The sequence below is a fragment of the Sapajus apella genome, unplaced genomic scaffold (genome assembly GCF_009761245.1).
Source record: "Sapajus apella isolate SASKATOON/1434 unplaced genomic scaffold, GSC_monkey_1.0 scaffold3, whole genome shotgun sequence".
NCBI lineage: Eukaryota > Metazoa > Chordata > Mammalia > Primates > Cebidae > Sapajus > Sapajus apella.
Window position 1 is genome coordinate 37007798 of NW_022436943.1, and position 17998 is coordinate 37025795.

At 33.5% G+C, this 17998-nt stretch overlaps 1 protein-coding gene across 6 annotated transcripts in view; it reads right to left on the reverse strand.

Annotated features, from left to right (window-relative positions):
• The window catches only part of CSMD3 (CUB and Sushi multiple domains 3), a 1239477-nt gene that overhangs the window by 918477 nt on the left and 303002 nt on the right, over positions 1 to 17998 (reverse strand). For all 6 annotated transcript variants that reach the window (XM_032246339.1, XM_032246357.1, XM_032246370.1 and 3 more), the window contains exon 5: positions 4697 to 4904. In XM_032246339.1, coding sequence (XP_032102230.1) covers positions 4697 to 4904 — 208 coding nt within the window. The remainder of the gene's footprint in view (positions 1 to 4696; positions 4905 to 17998) is intronic.

Sequence of the window (17998 nt, forward strand, 5' to 3'; positions counted from 1 at the left end):
TACTGGTTTATCCTAATTTTGCTGACTTTTTAGTTTTGGAGTGTTTTAGGATTCAGGTGTTATTTCCTTTTTCTTTTTTTTTTTTTTAATTTAATAATCATTTCAACTTGTATAAACCGGAATAATTACTTCCACTTAAAAGATTTCCAAATTTAGAAGTTTGGCTCTCATCTTTGACTGGAAACTAAAATTTGTATATCCAATTGCCTCCTTGAAATTTTCAACTACAGACATGTTAGTCATCTGAAGCTTAACAGGTCCAAATTTAAGCTCCACAACATCCCTCCAAAAATGTTTCATTAATAGCTTTCCCAATATTTCCTAATGTAAATTGTATTTGCTCAGTTCTGCAGGCCAAATAATCTGGGATCTGAATTAGTAGGTTATTAGAGCTATTCCTTAGAGCTATTTTTTTTCTTTTTTCTCCAACTTCACATCTCAATTAAATTCTATGGTTTATCCTGAAAACCCAATAATTTCCCCTCACCTCCAGTGCTATTTTCTTATTTCATAATTATAAACTCTCATTTTCCTGCCACAAATAATCTTTGTTCTTTTATCTTTCCCCCTATAGTTTATTCTCCACATGGCAGCCATAGTGACTATTTTTTTTAAGTGATAATGTAAATCATGTCCCTACTGTGCTCAAGCCCCTCCAATGAATTCACATTTCTTCGAGACTAAAAGCCGAAGTCTTTTGCCAGGCTCTATTAATTATCTATTAAAAGTCTTGAGCCAGGCTCTATTAATTATCTTTATTTCTCTTTCTCTCCTACTGCCTTCATCCATCGTTACTATTCTCTAGCCACAATGGCTTCTTAGGTCATCCTACAACACAATAAGGCCCACTCTGCTTTATGTATCTTGCTCTAGATGCCATTTCTGCCTAAGGACTCAACCGGTTGATTAACTTCCTTATAGTCTTCAAGACTGCTCAAATCTCAGCTTTTCAATTAGGTAAGCTACATACTCATCACAACATTCTTGCTCTCCTGACCTCTCTTACTCTTCCACACCTTTTCTTTCTTATCACTGTCTACGTCAAGTATATATGTACCTCATTTATGCTGATTACTGCTTATTGTCTTTATCCCCTGGTAGAGCATAAGTTCTGCAGAAGCAGGCCTCTCTGGTGTTTTAGAAATAGAAGCCCTTAGAATAATGCTCTTAGAAAGCAGATACCCCAACAAGTATTTATTGAATAAACATTGAATAAATGGAATTCTATTAAAAATCCAATAATACACATTTGACAATTGGCCAATTCCATGATATTGTTTAAGTTTGGAAATAACTTTAAGAGTATCGAATTCCATTATTTAAGTTTGGAAATAACTTTAAGAGTATCAAATCCAACTCTTCATCCAAGGATTTGTAAATAGTTATTTATGAAGTATTGTATTTAGTTAACTTTTTAGTTCTTTGTTTCTGCTATAGCACCTAAGCAGAGAATGCCATAATATCAGAATTAAGAGAAACCTTGGATGTTATAATTGAGAAACCTGAGATCTAGGGAGGCGACATGACTTACCCATTGTCTTCCATCAACAAGGAGTCAAAGTTGAAACTAGAATACAAGCATCTTTATGCTATGTCATTTTTTACTTCACTATAATGGATCAGTTGACATTTTTCAGGTCTCACATACAGTTTTATCCACCAGTAATAATTAATTAAATGAATGAATTGCATTCCTGTTGGATTATGCAGTGATGCTACTGATTTTTTTTTTAAATAAACAAGAACCTAACAATTTAGTATATATAGTCTGCAAGTAAAGCATTGACTAAGTGTAAATATTTTTTTTGCAGCACAATTGTTGGGCTGGTTTAGTCTGTGTGACCAAAGTCAAAAACAGGCTCATTAAGCCTTGCCACACTCTGTGCACTTCAAGAGTATATCTATAATATATTGTAGCTAGTGACAAGTTTCCAGTCTCTGAATGAAGGCTCTGAAGTCAGAATAATTATTTGTAATTTTAATCAAAAGGATGTGAAGGTCTCCCTGTTTGCCTTGGTTTTGAATGCTATTATGAATTGAATATGTTATATGAACAGTGCATAGTTACAAGGAAGAATGCTTGATATAATGCTACATGAAATAAAGTGTGTTATTTTGATGACCATGTATTTAAAAAGATAGGAGAATCTTGAAGGATTTAAGGGGATTACAGGGCCAGAGTTTAAAAAGTTTTATTTTAATTATTTACAGATCATTTAATACACAAACTCTGCAAGTAATACATTTTAAAAGGAATGTTATTTTATGATACTGAAGTGAGTATATATAATATTATTAGTTTACCAATTCTATATATCTTTATATTGGCATTTATAGAAATACAGTTTGAACATTTGTGTCATTTTCTTGAAACATGCCAAATGATTTTATTTTTTATTTAGCATATAAGAAAGATTTTGACAGGTCTACCTAAACTTTCACTGTAACATTAATTTAAAAAGAACCAAAACAATACGTTTCTTAGTTGCTATTTTCTTTCTAAGGCAGATGAAAATAAATACAGTGGCAGAGTGTCATTTAAAGGAGAAAACAGATGAAAGAAATTTGTAGATCTGATGCTGTTATTGGACAAGCTATATTGTTGAAACAACTTAGATTGATAAGAAGATAAACAAATCATTATTAAGAATATTTAATCTGAAACAAGAAAGTGACTATATGAACATAAATGGAGGCATTATAATCCAGAGTAAATGTGACAGAGTTGGTTTCTAGAGTTTGGTGGTAGGTCAGGAACTAGTAGTATAAAACAGTGTTCATTTTGCTTTACTATATCTAGTAGTAAAATATTGGTCAAGTTAAAAACTGCCATTTTAATAGGATCACTTATATAGTAAAATATGTTACAATTATTAAAAGATATATGGCATTATCATCTACCTTGTTATGACTTGAATGTGAATCACCACTGAAGTAGCAATTTCTCAAGCAATAGTTTTAAAATTATCTAGCATTTAAACACAAAACTTAGGTGGATCTTATTGCATTCTGATATCATGGGAATAATTAAAGGCATATAACTCTGAGTATTGAGGGCCTAAACATAGAGGAGGAAATAAGTAGGTATATATAAGTATGTTACTTTTGTTCTTTCATGAAATGTAGGATTTATAATTAAGGAAATGATTTGTACTTTTTTCTGAAGCCCAGGAAACTGTAAAATTTTAAAAACATTTACATAGTGTTGTTTTAGCAGCAGTCCACAATGTTGTCTGCTTTCTTTCTTCACTCTTCTTTCCTTGTCTGCATGAAACTTTATTTCTTAAGACTTCCTTCTGTTACCGCTTCAAATGAATTCCCTCAGTTTTCTTTGCTGTTTCATCCTTCTAAGTCCCGGCCTTATATGTTGTTAATTTTCAGATTCAGTCCTAGTCCCCCTTGTCTTCTCATTTTATCCTATCCCTATCTATACAATTATACCGTTGCCTGTTGGTTTACTTACCATCAATATTAATTAAATATAAGTGTTGTACTTTTGCTCTAAATTATTAAATCATGTAAGAGATATAGTTGTCTATTAGATGGCTTTAATTTCACATCTCAAACAATGTTCCAACTAAATATATTCAAAACAAATCTCAGTATTTATAGTGTTCTCATTCCAAACTTGATCTTTCTTCAGCAATTTCCCATTTTGTGAATATTACTACTGCCTTCACCGTTTGTTCAGGTCAGAAAGCCAGGTTTTATTTTAATACTGTCTTTTTTATCACCCCCCAGTCCATTACAATGTCCTTTTGATTATACATCATCAGTATCTCTCAACTCAGTCTACTTCCTTATCTCATTAATATGAGTCTAATTCAAGCTACCATAATCTTTTTTTGGAATACTGCAATCGTCTCTGAGTGATCTTCCTACAGCTAATTTAGCCCTTCTTCAAATCAATCTCTTCATTTCAATAAGAATAATCATTTGCAAATTCAAACCTTTTCATGTAATTGTTTTAGATAAATTCCCATGCTTCTTAGCAAATCTTTATATGGCTTAAAAGGTCCTTTCTAGTCTAGTGTTTGTCTATCTCTTTCCTTTATCAATGTCATCTTACCATTCTTTCTTTCACTCAGTTATTGAATCATAATCTACTCAATGATATCATGAGATACAAATTTTTAAAATAGCATAAACATTTTACTTTAAAAATATTATGTCTTAAAAGCATGTTCTGAATACTTTGCAGGTTTCATTAGATCATGCCTTGAGTTTCCTAAGAAACAAACCATATTTCTCTGGGTGATGGTGTTTAATTTTTGCTTTCAGATATAAAGGTATATAAAAAGTCTACTTAAACAAAGGCAAATTACTTCCAAGGCTATTCAATTAATTTGAGAGAAAACATCAAGTATGGACTGGCATGCTAAGAAACACAACTGTAGTTTACAATAGGAATGAATTTTATTTGTTTATACAAGTTTCGATAAAGTCATAGATTACTTTTTACTGATTGAATGATAAAATAATACCAATGGGAGGCTTTGTATTTCAAAAATTTCAATCTATTTTTTATGTAAATTGTCCAGCTTCAAAATATCCCTCAGATATGACAACCTCCTCTCATAACTTTCCTACAAGATCTTTAAAATATCCAAACCTGTAAAAATCCACATTCAGTTGTTCTGTTCCCTAGTTTGCTTCAACAACATCAATGCTAGGTTAATAGAAGCTATTCACTTACCATATTGTAGGTGGCTCAGAACCTTCTATTTCTAAGTAATCATATTTCTCTTCCATTTGAAAATCAGTAAATATGAGTGAAATTGTGTCCCCAGGCTCTGCTACAATGGTCCAAGTGCAATCAGCATTGTTATGGTACTCATTAGGAAAACTAGGGCTGGATATGATGCCACTGGATCCTCTCATTGTTCCTCCACAAGCATCTTCAGCTGTTAAAAATGACAAAATGTTCAATTGTAAGTTATTAAGATAAATGCAATTGCTCAGTTGTATGTTATTAAGAGAAAAGCAAGTCAGCATGTTTGGATAAAAATAACAGTCCACATGTGATACAAAATGCATAATATAATCATAGAGATTAAATAAAATGAGAAGTTTATAAAAAACTTATAAGCACATATACAAATATAATCTGTATCATAACAGTTTTATAGCAACTGGTTGAAATAGCAATAAAAGTAAGCAAAACATCTACACTCCAAAATTAGATGTTAGGATAATAGAATTAAGACTTTCTTTTCATGTGTAAGTAATAAAGTGAATTAAACAAAGGAAACATGTATCTTAAAGTCTGTGATGGGAAATCTTTGATCACTTTGTTAATGGAGGATTTTTTTTGTTTTTTTTAATGCAGGTATGTACAACACAAAGACATAATTTAAAAGATGATATAGTTCATGTCGATGGTGTGTTTCAGAAGTTATTGAAAAATGCTTGTAGAAATATGATTCAAATAAAAGTATATGACATATCCAGGATATTTTGTTTACAGAGAAATAATAATGTAACTAACATATCTTTAGAAATGTATTCCTATGACATCAAACAATGTATCTTTTATTAAGTAGTCATATAATGTACATAGATACAACATCATAAATAACTTTTTGAGTGACCTTACATTTGGATCTATGATTCTAATTTTCCAAATTGGGGCCATAGACTCTCTGCTAGTCTACATTTTGTTGATAGTAGACGCTAACAGTGTGATTATATGAGTAGCTGTGTTTGGAATGAAAACATAAAAAAAGCTCCTGTTTCATAAAGGAATTTCATAAAGGAATTGAAGCTGGGACATTTGCCTTATCATAAAATTGTTTAGGCCAGTCAAGTTAATAGGTTACAAGTTCATTCATGCAATAAATTGTTTCATTACTTATGTTATTGCCTTGTCCAACTCAGGGAATTCCTTCAAGTTTTTGAGGAAAACTCTCACTCCATAATAACCAATCATTATTTGATGTGACCGATAACTCTAGAACTTGAATAAATCGAGATGTGCAACATTTTTCTACTCAATTCCATGATGGGTAGAAAGTAAAAAAAAAAATGTTTTGTTATTAGAGACAACTTTATTACTATATTGTACATATCAAATAATATTAGTTTTTTCTTTCTTGCTCTTTGTCCATTTACCTCTATAATTTATAAATAAAAAATGTAAGTATGCTCTTCTTAAAAGATATTTAACTTTCATCACACTATTGTAAATATATATTTTTAAAATTTTATTGTTTGCCCTTTCCTTTTACGTTTGTTAGATATTTAAAATGAACTAGTTGTCCTGTCTAGACCATGTGACATACTGCTACAAATATTTTCACCAATGCCTTCAACACCTAAACCTTCTAGTAAACCTGTCCTGCTGTCTCTACCCCCAATCATAAACCACTCTATTCTTTGCCTTCTCAAGTGCCAACAACAAGGTTGAATATTGCTTTGATAATAAATTATTTCACTGGTACATATTCACAGTATGACTGATCCACAATCTATTTAAACCAGCTCAATGAGCTATTTACTTTCCTTTCTCTGGATAAAATCTGAAGCAGACATATAACATTATGGATCATACTCAGATTAAATAAAAAATCTTACAGTTTAGAGATTATAGTTTAAGTGTTCTCATCTTAAAAATGTAAGTATATGAAGGCATATGTTAATTACCTCAATGTAGCCATTTCACCATGAACACATATTTCAAAACATCATTTGTACATGATAAATGTACATAATTTTTTTCATTTAAAAATAAATGAATTAACTTAAATATCACAATCCATCAATTATTACATCCAGTCCTAGGTAATCAAAAAAAAATTGACTTCATTTTGATTAAGCTTAATTGCTCCCAGACCTTGGGCTTGTGGCAGATGGAGCAGAGGTAGGGCAAAGGTGAGGTGGAGAAATAGGTCTTCTCTTATTTTCCCTGCTAGTATTTCTATCCATCCTCCCCTTATCACTGAGCTCTCTGTAAGCCTCCTGGGGTTACAAGTAGGAAGGATCGGGGATCTGAATACTCTTATTTTCCTAACACTAATTTGGCATTGGTTTCTAAGCATTTTGGCAGACAAAGAAAGATGATTCCTTCACTCATAGACCCTTTCATGGGATCCACAGAGCTGTCCCCATCAGTTGTATTACTGTGGGTGTGTCCCTCCAGCTGGCTGCTTACATTTCCCTCTCATGCTATGGATATAGAACAGTACAGTTCCGCCTTCTTTCCGTATGTCTCCTCATCTTTCCAGATTGGCCTCTTGGGCAGGATGTAAGACCATGCCAAGCCAGAACTCCAACACAACAATCCTGCATTTAGTCAAATGAAAACATACCCATTTGCTCAACCTCTGTGGAAATGCAGTTTCTTTTAAAATGTAGTCTTCTGGGTTTGCAACAGATATTTAAATATTTTAGCCATCATTTAAATAATAATAATATATTATATCCCTTAATCTCCAAGACATAGAAATCAATTTCTCTAAATGATCTCTGAATTTCTTCAATCTAGACTCACAATGCAGATAAATAAACTCCTGACACACAGAACAAAGAACAACCCAGAAAATAGCTCACTTCAAGGAAATTTTTATTTTATAGCAAAATAATTTCAACCAAAAGGTATGACTAATTTTCACGTGAAAACGAAGATACAAACTCAGTTCCTTCAGCATTCAAACCGATGTTCATGTCAATTCTTGTACCAAGTTTTATGCTCAGCACTTCCGTTTAATCTGTTTATTATTACAGAGACTATCATAGAATCAGTATCTGACAAAACGGTGAAATAGGTAAACTTTGCTTCAGTAAATATAGATTAAAATAACATTTGGCTTGGTGTCCCTAATTGAATGTTAATTCAAGGCAATATTTTAAAAAACAACATAATTTCTGTAATTATGAATTCATAGAAGTGCATACTACCTAAGTTACTTTAAAAAGAACTTATAGCAGAGTTGTGACAAGTAAAAGGCAGCATTAGAACAAACCATGAAACTCTTGAATCCAGTGGTGTGCTCTTGCTGCTAAGTACCATGGCTTGTTCTTTTTTCCAAATGAGTTGGCACATGTCATGTAAATGACAGAATAGAGGCTTCTATTCTTTCATCATTACTCTGTTGTGGCCTCCAGGCTTGCTTGTTTAATAAATGATGCCTACATTTCTATCCAACAATTCACAGAAAGTGAGAGGTTAACAGAAGGTTGTTCCATAGAACCATCTCCTTAAAGGCACAAGATGCACATAGGATCATATTGGTTATTTGTATAAACTTCCTGTGAAACAAAATTTATTCATTTTGTCATCTGTTCAAAAAGTATTCATTGAAATCTGCCAAGTACCAGGAAGAAACCATATAATCTGATTATAATGACTATTCAATGTTTTCATGATCCATGCTCTCACAGAGCATTCTATTAGTGAGTCAGGCTCTAAGCAAATGACAAAATGAATAGATAAAATTACATTTCTGGCAGGTCCTATGAAGAAGGAATATTTAGTGCTACTGCTTATGTTTGGGGCCTTCAACTAGTTCAAGAATTAAGGAACAAGAATTTCCTGAGAAAGTGATGCTAGACTGGAAACTCAAAGCATGAATAGTAAACAGTTAACTGGATGAAAAGCAGAGGGAAGAGTGTTTCCAGCAGCTTCACTGACACTTTTACCAAAGATAATGGGCCTGAGTGCTACAGCAAAAAGAGTGAGGGGCTATTTAGTACCAAATGCAATTGGAAGGGCAACTAAGGGTTAGACCTTGTAGGACATTTCTGACAAGAGTATGGAATTTATTCATAGTATGGAACATTAAAGTGTTTTTAGTGGAGATATGAGATAATTGGATTTAGGTTTTGAAAAGATCATCTAGCTGCTCTATGGAGGGATAACAGAGGAAGGCCGTAGTTGATGCAGATTAGGAGGCTGAATGAAGAGTCCACACAAATTTTTGCATGCATCATTGCTACCTAAAGATAAAACATCTCTTGTTTTGACTATATTACTATACTTTTATCTCATTATCTTCAAAAGATTAGTTTAGTCTTTCTAGATATGTCAGAAAAAATACCATGATGAATTATAAATACCATAATAAATTAGAACATCCATCTTTGGCCAAGGCTTAAGAGTAATATGTTTTCGCTTAAACAGTAAAGCAATGCCATTAAATACTTTAGACTTCCCTTGAAGTTAACTAGAAGTTGTGATTGCTTCAGAATGTGATTGCTTAACATACAGATAATACAGTGAGTAATAAAAATGATGGTGGATTCTCTACTTTTGTTCTAGGAAAAGTATAAAGGTTGTAAGATTTAAAGTCATTTAATTTTTATATATGTATATGTATATACATTTATATACACCAGATGTTGGCAAATTGCATGTTAAGAAGCTTGCACAGTCAATCTGCTGTAAAACATAAAGGAAACCACAAATTCAGCTAATGGAATCAATAAGGATAATGTGGAATTTTAAGAATGAGGATTAAAAAATTTAACCCTTTTGGACTCTGGATTTAATCCAATTTTCTGGAGCAATATTATCAATTCCCTTGTAAATTCTTAATGTGCTTAAATCTATTAATTAAAAACCTTGGCTGTTAAAAATGTTATTAAATATTATTTTAATTGTTTAAAATATTATAATAAAATCTACCATCATATAATACGTTTTACTATACTTTAAAATAACTGAATTTATGTAAACTTCATATATACTGCTATTTTGTCTCTTACCTATAGAGCAGAGAGAAACATGATAAAATAAAATAAACATTAGTTGTATTAAAGTGAAAAGGTATTTAAAAATAGTTCACTATGATTTCACAAATGTACTTTTTTCTGAAATTAAATTTTTATTTATTTTTAATCTCTGTGACAGTTATTTAGATATTGAAAATATATGACCTTGTTTTGGCTTTGGGTATGAAACCATACCATATCATTTAAGATAATATAAATTCAAACTTCTCCAAACATGGCTGTTAAAATAATAAAATAAACACAGCTTCAAAAAACATCTAAACAGTTTTCTATAACACATCTTTTCAGATACTGATCTCAACTGCGCTCTGCTTTGCTATTAGTTTTTTTCTGAAATGGCTTAGGGTTGGGGGTGGGGTGCAGGAAATAGGCTTATCACCAAAGAGAAATGAAGTGTACATTGTAGGAGAGAAGTACACTTGGTCAATTTCAGATGCTAAGCATTCAATCCAATTTCAAACTTTATCATGGGACACTTTTTTTCTGCAAATCTCCCTTGCTAAATCTAAAATTTCCATTAGCACTCAAGTGAAACTGACATCTATGTGAGTCTTTTTATTTCTTCCCAAGACAGGCATCACTGTTGTATGCCTCTTAATTAGGCAAGTTATTTAAATATTACACTGTTATTAATTAGCCATCATACTACATATGTGGAGCAGTAGTTAATTTTCTGTAACTGTCTCTAGTTACATTTAATAGTTCAACTTTATGCATTGCTGTGTTTAAGGAGAAACCCTTTTCTCATGGAAAGAAAATTGAGCAACTGGCTAAATAACATAGCTTTCAAATTAATAGTTTTGTTTTACGTTTGTCATGGAACAACAAATAATACCTTCCCAGCTTCTGAAGAAAGGTGGATCTTCAATGATTCTAAAGGAAATTAAAGATTCTCATATTTTTATTTTTTAGTTTAGCACCCTCAGTTCCTTTCATATTAAAACAGAGAAATTAAAAAGATGTATAACAGATCAAAGAAAAATATTCAACATTCATTGAGATAAACATCTCTGAGAAGTAAAAAGAGCAAAGTATAATGGCATTTTAGCTTTGAAGGTTTATTTTTGAATGCACAAATATGCTTTTAACAAATATCCTACAATAATTTCCATTTATCTTCCTAAGAGACCTGTTGAGAAAATGAGAGACAGTTAATGCACTAAAGAAAGTAATTAATAAGTACATGTTTTTAAACATCGAGCTTAAAATATTTCTCAGAATCTCTAAATAAGACAAAAATATAAGCATTTATTCAATAAAACTTATATTATTTAAAGATTTGGAGAAAAAATATTTAAATTAAATCAAGTAATAACCATGAAAGAGCAACAGGGAACAAATTTACATTATTGCTTTAAAAATTAAAACTAAGAAAAATATATATAATAACCATTTAAAAACATTAGACCAGGTCCATGCAGAACTGTGATCTAAGAAAGGACAGAAACTAAGAGGGAGAGTCCATAATCACTTGGCTTTCTCTTAGGAGATGCATTCTGGACCATAGAATAAGGAGTGGGAATACAAACAGAGCATGGTGTTCCTTTGAGCTCAGTAAATAGAACTGAGGAAGCATAAGGGGAATGTAAGCTTTGCAGAATAAAAGGACTCAAAAGATCTACATTAGGTTATCTTCATCAGTGTTTGCTAAATACTAATAAATGCATGCAATTGGATGAAATTTTATGAAGTCACACAAAGAGGAATGTGTAAGATGAATGATTTCAACAAAGCACACGGGGCTGACATTCGCTCAGGCACCAACTAGCTAGAATAGAGAGTTCACTATAACTGAATGGAGTATTCAGTAGAAATCTCAAAAGGGGTACACTTCAGTAGAGAGAGTAAACTATGCCTAGAGTTAAGGTCACTTAAAAATGCAATACTTAAAGCTTAACGGCAAATCTCAAAAGACACAAACTAAACCGAAAGTAACTTTAATACACACCAGAAAAAAGCTTAGGATTCTTTCAAGATATCTAAATCCAGAAACCAAATAACTTAAAATTCACAATGTTCAATATACAGTTTTTTATAAAAAGTACTAGCCATGTCAATAAACAAAAAGATATGACCCATAAGCAAGAGAAAAATCATTAGAAACAGACCAAAAATATGGAGATGATAGAAATAGAAGATAAGGACTTTATAACAGATATTACTATATTCAACTACTTAAAATAAGGGTTAGCACACTATAACCCAGGCTAAATCTGGCTTATAGCTTGTTTTTTTATTGCCTGTAATCTAGTAATGATTTTTACATTTTTAAAGGATTGTGAAAACAAACCAAAAGTAAAGATGAATACATATTGGAAACTATATAACCAGAGCAAAGCCTAACATATTTGCTATGTAGCCTTTTTCAAAAAAAACTAAACTCAGCAAACAAGTGAGGAAAGAAGGGAAGATATAAAAAGATGACCACATGAAACTTTAAGAGGTACAAAATACATTACTAGAAATTTAAAGAAATACTCAATAGGCCGCATAGAAGATTAGACAGTACAAATGAAAAGGTAGTGGACTTAAAGACACGGCAATAGAAACTATTCAGATGCTGCTAAGAGAAGAGCAAGATTTCTTTTTAAAGAATAAATATCCCCTGAAGGAATTCATGTTATTGAAGTTCCAAAAAGGTTGTGGAACAGGGCCAAGCATGGAAAACTATTGAAAGATTAATGGTCAAATTTGATGAAAATATAAAATCCACAGATGTAAAAGGCATAGAGTAGTTTGCATCTTAATGTGGTAGAGACGACTAGCTGAGATTTGAAATTCATGTTCCACTTCCATTTATGAGGTGTTGCTGGGGGGGAGCTACCAGCCAGGACAAATTTTTTAGTGCTTTTCACATCTAAGTGAGATCATGTAGCTGAATTCGGATTAATGGATTGTCAGTGAATTGAGATGGAATTGCAATCTTTGCCATCCATATTGTTTATTCTCTTTCTATCTGGATGGAGGCTGTGGTCTTCTGCAGCTTTAGTGCCTACATGTTGATGACGGCAGAGTCTTTTGTCCACTTGAGTATTAAAAATGTTTGCCTCCCTCTCATTGTAAACTGCATAGAGCCAGGGCTTATGTCCCTTTTTGCTTATATTACATTTCTCTTACTTAAAAATACTGTATCTACATATATAGTAGGGACTCCAAGAATGTATTGAATTAAACATGAAATAAACAAATAAATGAATATAATTATTAAAATTGATCATCAGTTTGGATTCTGATCTCTGAGCATCTACAGAATAGAATAAACAGAATTTCAAAGAATACATCACTATTCAGAAACAGAATAGCACGATAAATGGAGCAAAAAGACAAAACAAAGTAAAATGATGGGGTGAGTTGCTAAGTACATTTTAAGAACCAATTATGGGGCCAGGTGTGGTGGCTCACACATGTAATCCCAGTATACTGGGAGGCCAAGGTGGGCGGATCATGAGGTCAAGAGACTGAGACCATCCTGGCCAATATGGTAAAACCCCGTCTCTACTAAAAATACAAATATTAGCTGGTAGTGGTTCCACGTGTGTGTAGTCTCATCTACTCAGGAGGCTGACGCAGGAGAATCACTTGAACACAGGAGGCAGAGGTTGCAGTAAGCCAAGATCACGCCACTGTACTCCAGGCTGGTAATGGAGTGAGACTTTGTCTCAAAACAAACAAGCAAACAAAAAGAACAAGTTACGTATGTTGCAGGTCAAAACTTTATAATAAAGAAAAACACCATAATTGGAAAATTTCTACTTCTGTTCAACAAGTGGAAATTGTTGGTTAATCAATTTCTGTGCTCCCTCCTTAATTTCAAGAAAAGGCAACATCACTATATACAGATTACAGAACTGCATAGGTAGAAAATTTTTTAAAGTCACAGATAAAATATCAAACTAAATGAGTGAATTCATCAGAACTTAATATGAGGAAATATACAAAAGTATATCAGAGACAAACAATTAGACTGAAATATTTTAAATATCATTTTTAATATAATAGAAATGTAAATGCCTAGGAATGAAAGTACTAAAACGTGAAAAAGCTGGGGGTAAAGCTCTACTCAAAATATTACAAAACATTTTTGAGAAAAAATACAAAAAAAACCTATGTAAACAAATTAATATTTTGTCTCCCAAAATTAATCTATGGCTTTAGTATAATCACGATCAAAATACGGGCAAGTGTGTCTGGGTAATTGACAAGCTGATTTTTTAATTATCTGGAAATGCAAAGAGCTAAGTGTAACTCAGACAATTATAAAGAAGAATATACAGCTGAAAAACAACCAAATTTCAGACTTATTATACAAATACAGCTGCCGTAATCAAAACAATAGAGAATTTAAAACAAGTATAGACAAATTAACCAATGGAACATAATAAAGAGTTCAGATAAAGACTCACACATACTTAAACCCCTGATTCATGGCAATAGCAACACTGTAGAACAATAAGGATAAAACATCTTTTCCAATCTTGGGCCCACAAAATTTATGCTGTTCTCTCATTCAAAATATATTCCCCCCATTCCAGAAGCTCTAAAAGTCAACTAATTATAGTATCAACTCGAAAGTCTAAAGTCAAGTCCTATTTCAGTATCATATAAATCAATCACGGATAGGACTCAAGGTATCATTTGTGCTGAGGCAAATTGCTTTTTGCCTATGAACCTCTGAAATGGAAAATGATATGTGCTTCTAAAATACAATGGCGAGACAGACATATAAGATAGACATTCCCATTCCAATAGGGAGAAATAGGAAAGAAGAAAGGGGTAACAGGTAAGACTAAAATACAACAAGGCAACCATTATTAAATATTATAGCTCAAGACTGATATTCCTCCACCCAGTGGTTACCTTCCAGTAACCATTGTGTTCTCAAGGCTTCAAGCAGCCTTGCTCCCATGACAGTTCTGTGTTGTGGCTCCATCTGTGAATTGGCTCTGTGCCTGGAGCTCTCCAGAGCTAAAATCACATATCCAGTGTTCTACTGGTCTGGATTCTCTGGGGTAGTCCTGCCCACATGGCTCCATTGGGCAGGACTCTTCATAGAGGGAACTCTTCATGGTGGCTTCACTTCCACAGCAGTTTTCTTTGTGAGCTCCACAGCTTTACAGGGCATCCGCTGCAATCTAAATGAAGGAAGCCATGACCCCACAGCTTCACTGGACATAGCCCATGTCATTCCAGGACCCACCAAAGCTATACCAGGAGTGGTTGAGAAGCATGGAAACAGAGTGCAAGCAGCAAGAGCTGAGGTTCCATAAGCATCCCTGTCCTTTCTTTGAAATCATTCGGTTCCTAAGGCCCTTGTACCCTGGACCTGTGATGGGAATGGTAGCCCCATGATCTCCAAATTGTCTTTGGCATTATTCTTCCACTGCCTTGAATACCAGGTTGATCCATGTTAACCTCTTTATCAAAGGGTCGCTTGGCCACAACTTTCCTGTTGTCTCCTGTACACATGTTCTCATGTTTTATAATATTGACAATTATACAGTTTTCCAGATGCTTAAGCTCCACTTCCCTTTATTAAAAATTCCTTCTTTGTATCATTTCTTTTTTCTCCTATTTTATTATAAGCTTCAAGAGATGCAAAGTCACACTTTCAACACCTTCAACACTTTGCTTAGAAATTTCATCACCCAAATGCCCTATAGCATTAGTCCCAAGTTCTACCTTCCATAAAACATAAGGAAATAAACACCATGCAGCCAAGGTCTTTGCCACTTTATAACAAGGGTCACCATTTCTCTAGTTTCTAATAATGTTATTAGAATGTCCCTCTGACACCCCATCAGAATCATCTTTTCTGTCCATGTTTCTATGAACATTTTTTTATGACTACTTATGTTTTATCTAAGAAGATTGAGGCTTTCTCTACAGCTCACCTCTTCTCTTTCTGTATCCTCACCAAGATTGCCCTTAATGAGTGTACATTCACAGTAATGCAGGCTTTTTCAGCATGTATCTCAAAATTCTTCCAGCCTCTATTTGTTACCTAGTTCTGAAGATGCTTCCACATGTTTAGGTATTATTACAGTAGCATCCTTTCTTCTTCGTACCAGTTTTCTGTCTTAGTCTATTCAAGCTGTTATTTCTCATGGATCTGGAAGTTGGGAAATCCAAGATCAAGGCAATGGCAGATTCAGTGGCTGGTGAGGACCCACGTTCTGGTTCACAGATGGTGCCTTCTTGCTGTGTACTTATGTGGTAGAAGGGTTGAGTGAGCTCCCAAGGGCCTATTTTATAAGGGCACTATTCCCATTCATGATAACTCTGCCCTCTTGACCTAATCATCTCCCAAAAGATCCAACCTCCTAATATCATACCATGGGAATAGGCTTTCAATGTATGGATTTTGGGGGGATATAAATTTAGACTACAGCATGAGATAAGAAGAGAAGACAGGATTGAAGTCATTGTTTTTTTCATTCCTAGGGCAGAATAAGTTTTCAAGGATTTTTAAATTGTTTTAATAAACAAACCATGATTATATTCATTTGTGGGGTACAGAGTGATGTTTAAATTATGTTTACAATGTGGGATAATTAAATCAAGCCAATTAACCTATGTATCACCTCTATTATTTTTGAGGTGAGATACTTAAAATTTATTTTGATATTTGAAATTTATTTTGCGACTTATTTTGAAATATACATTGTTATTGCTTGTAGACTCTCTGCTGTGCAATAGATCTTAAAACTTATTGTAGTTTATCTGAAACTTTGTACCTTGTAGCCAGTGACTATTCACTTTATCCCTCTGCCCCCCAATCCACCAATCTTATTCACATTTCTCCAATATTGCTTGTATTCATTTACTTGTGTGTATGTAGTTCTAAGCAATTTTATCACATGAGTAGGTCTGAGTATCTACCATTGTTCTCAATATACAAAACAGGCCCATTACTACAAGAATTCCTTATGTTGCTTTATTTATTTATTCATTCATTTTATTTTTTGAGAAGGAGTCTTGCTCTGTCACCCAAGCTGCAGTACAGTGGCGCAATCTGATCTCAGCTTACTGCAACCTCTGCATCCTGGGTTCAAGTGATCCTCCTGCCTCAACCTCCCGAGTAGCTGAAATTACAGGTGCCTGCCACCATGCCTGGCTAATTTTTGTATTTTAGTAGAAACAGGATTTCACCATGTTGGTCAGGCTGGTCTCAAACTCCTGACATCAAATAACCTGCCTGCCTAGGCCTCCCGAAGTGCTGGGATTACAGGTATGAGCCACTGCACCCAAGCATGTTGCTCTTTCTTAACTATATTCACTTATCTCCTTCTTCTCCCCACTCCCTAATCTCTGGCAATTATTTACTTATCCGTCTTTTATTTTAAAGATTTTCATTTCAATATGTCTTATGAAATGAAATCATACAGAATATAATCTTATGGTGCTTACATTTTTTTTTTTTTTTTTGCTCATCTGGAGGTCTTTCCAAGTTATTGCATATTCCAGTAGTTTATACCATTTTATTGCTGAGTAATATTCCATAAGTATGTATGTGATGACAGTTTTTGAGAAAATATCTTTTTAAATGAAGTTGAATACCAATAATTGACTACAAATTGCCCTAGGATAAGAGCTTGCCAGTTCAATGACTTTGGTCTGCAACCAGACCTCTCAGTATACAATGATATACACAACTCACATATATATGTGACACACACCACAAACGTGCACATGCTTGGCAAAAGTTGCTCTTTATTTTGTGTTGCAACTCCAGTTGCAATTGTCCTGGGTTCGTAGAAAGTCCATTTCCTGGACTGAGAAGTATTCATGAGTCTGAAGTCATGGCAGAAAACTGAAGCTTCCCAGGCAGTCTTATTTCAATGCCTTCATAACAGTAAAAGGAGAGTTCTCATGTCCAAATGTTGGAACCTCCCAAATGGTGCTAATCAGAGTTCTCACTTCATTGAAGATTGAACTTTGTTCCAAGAATGTTTAAGTGACTTGCCTAAGGTAAAACAGTTGGGATTTTTGTTGTTTTGTTTCTGAGCCAATGCTAAAAAACGTCCTCTGGCCACTTTAATAAATGGCTTAGGTTTATATTTTGTTTTGCAAGTGAAGTACTGGCCTTTTCGTATGATCAAAACTACATAACTAACTTCTGTGCATATAATAGGGGAGTGAATCCTATAATAGGGGAGGGCCAAAACACACACACACACACACACACACACACACACACACACACACGCCTATTGATCCCTGCACTGCCACAGCTGACTGTGCCACCTTTGACATTCAACTTTGCCTTATT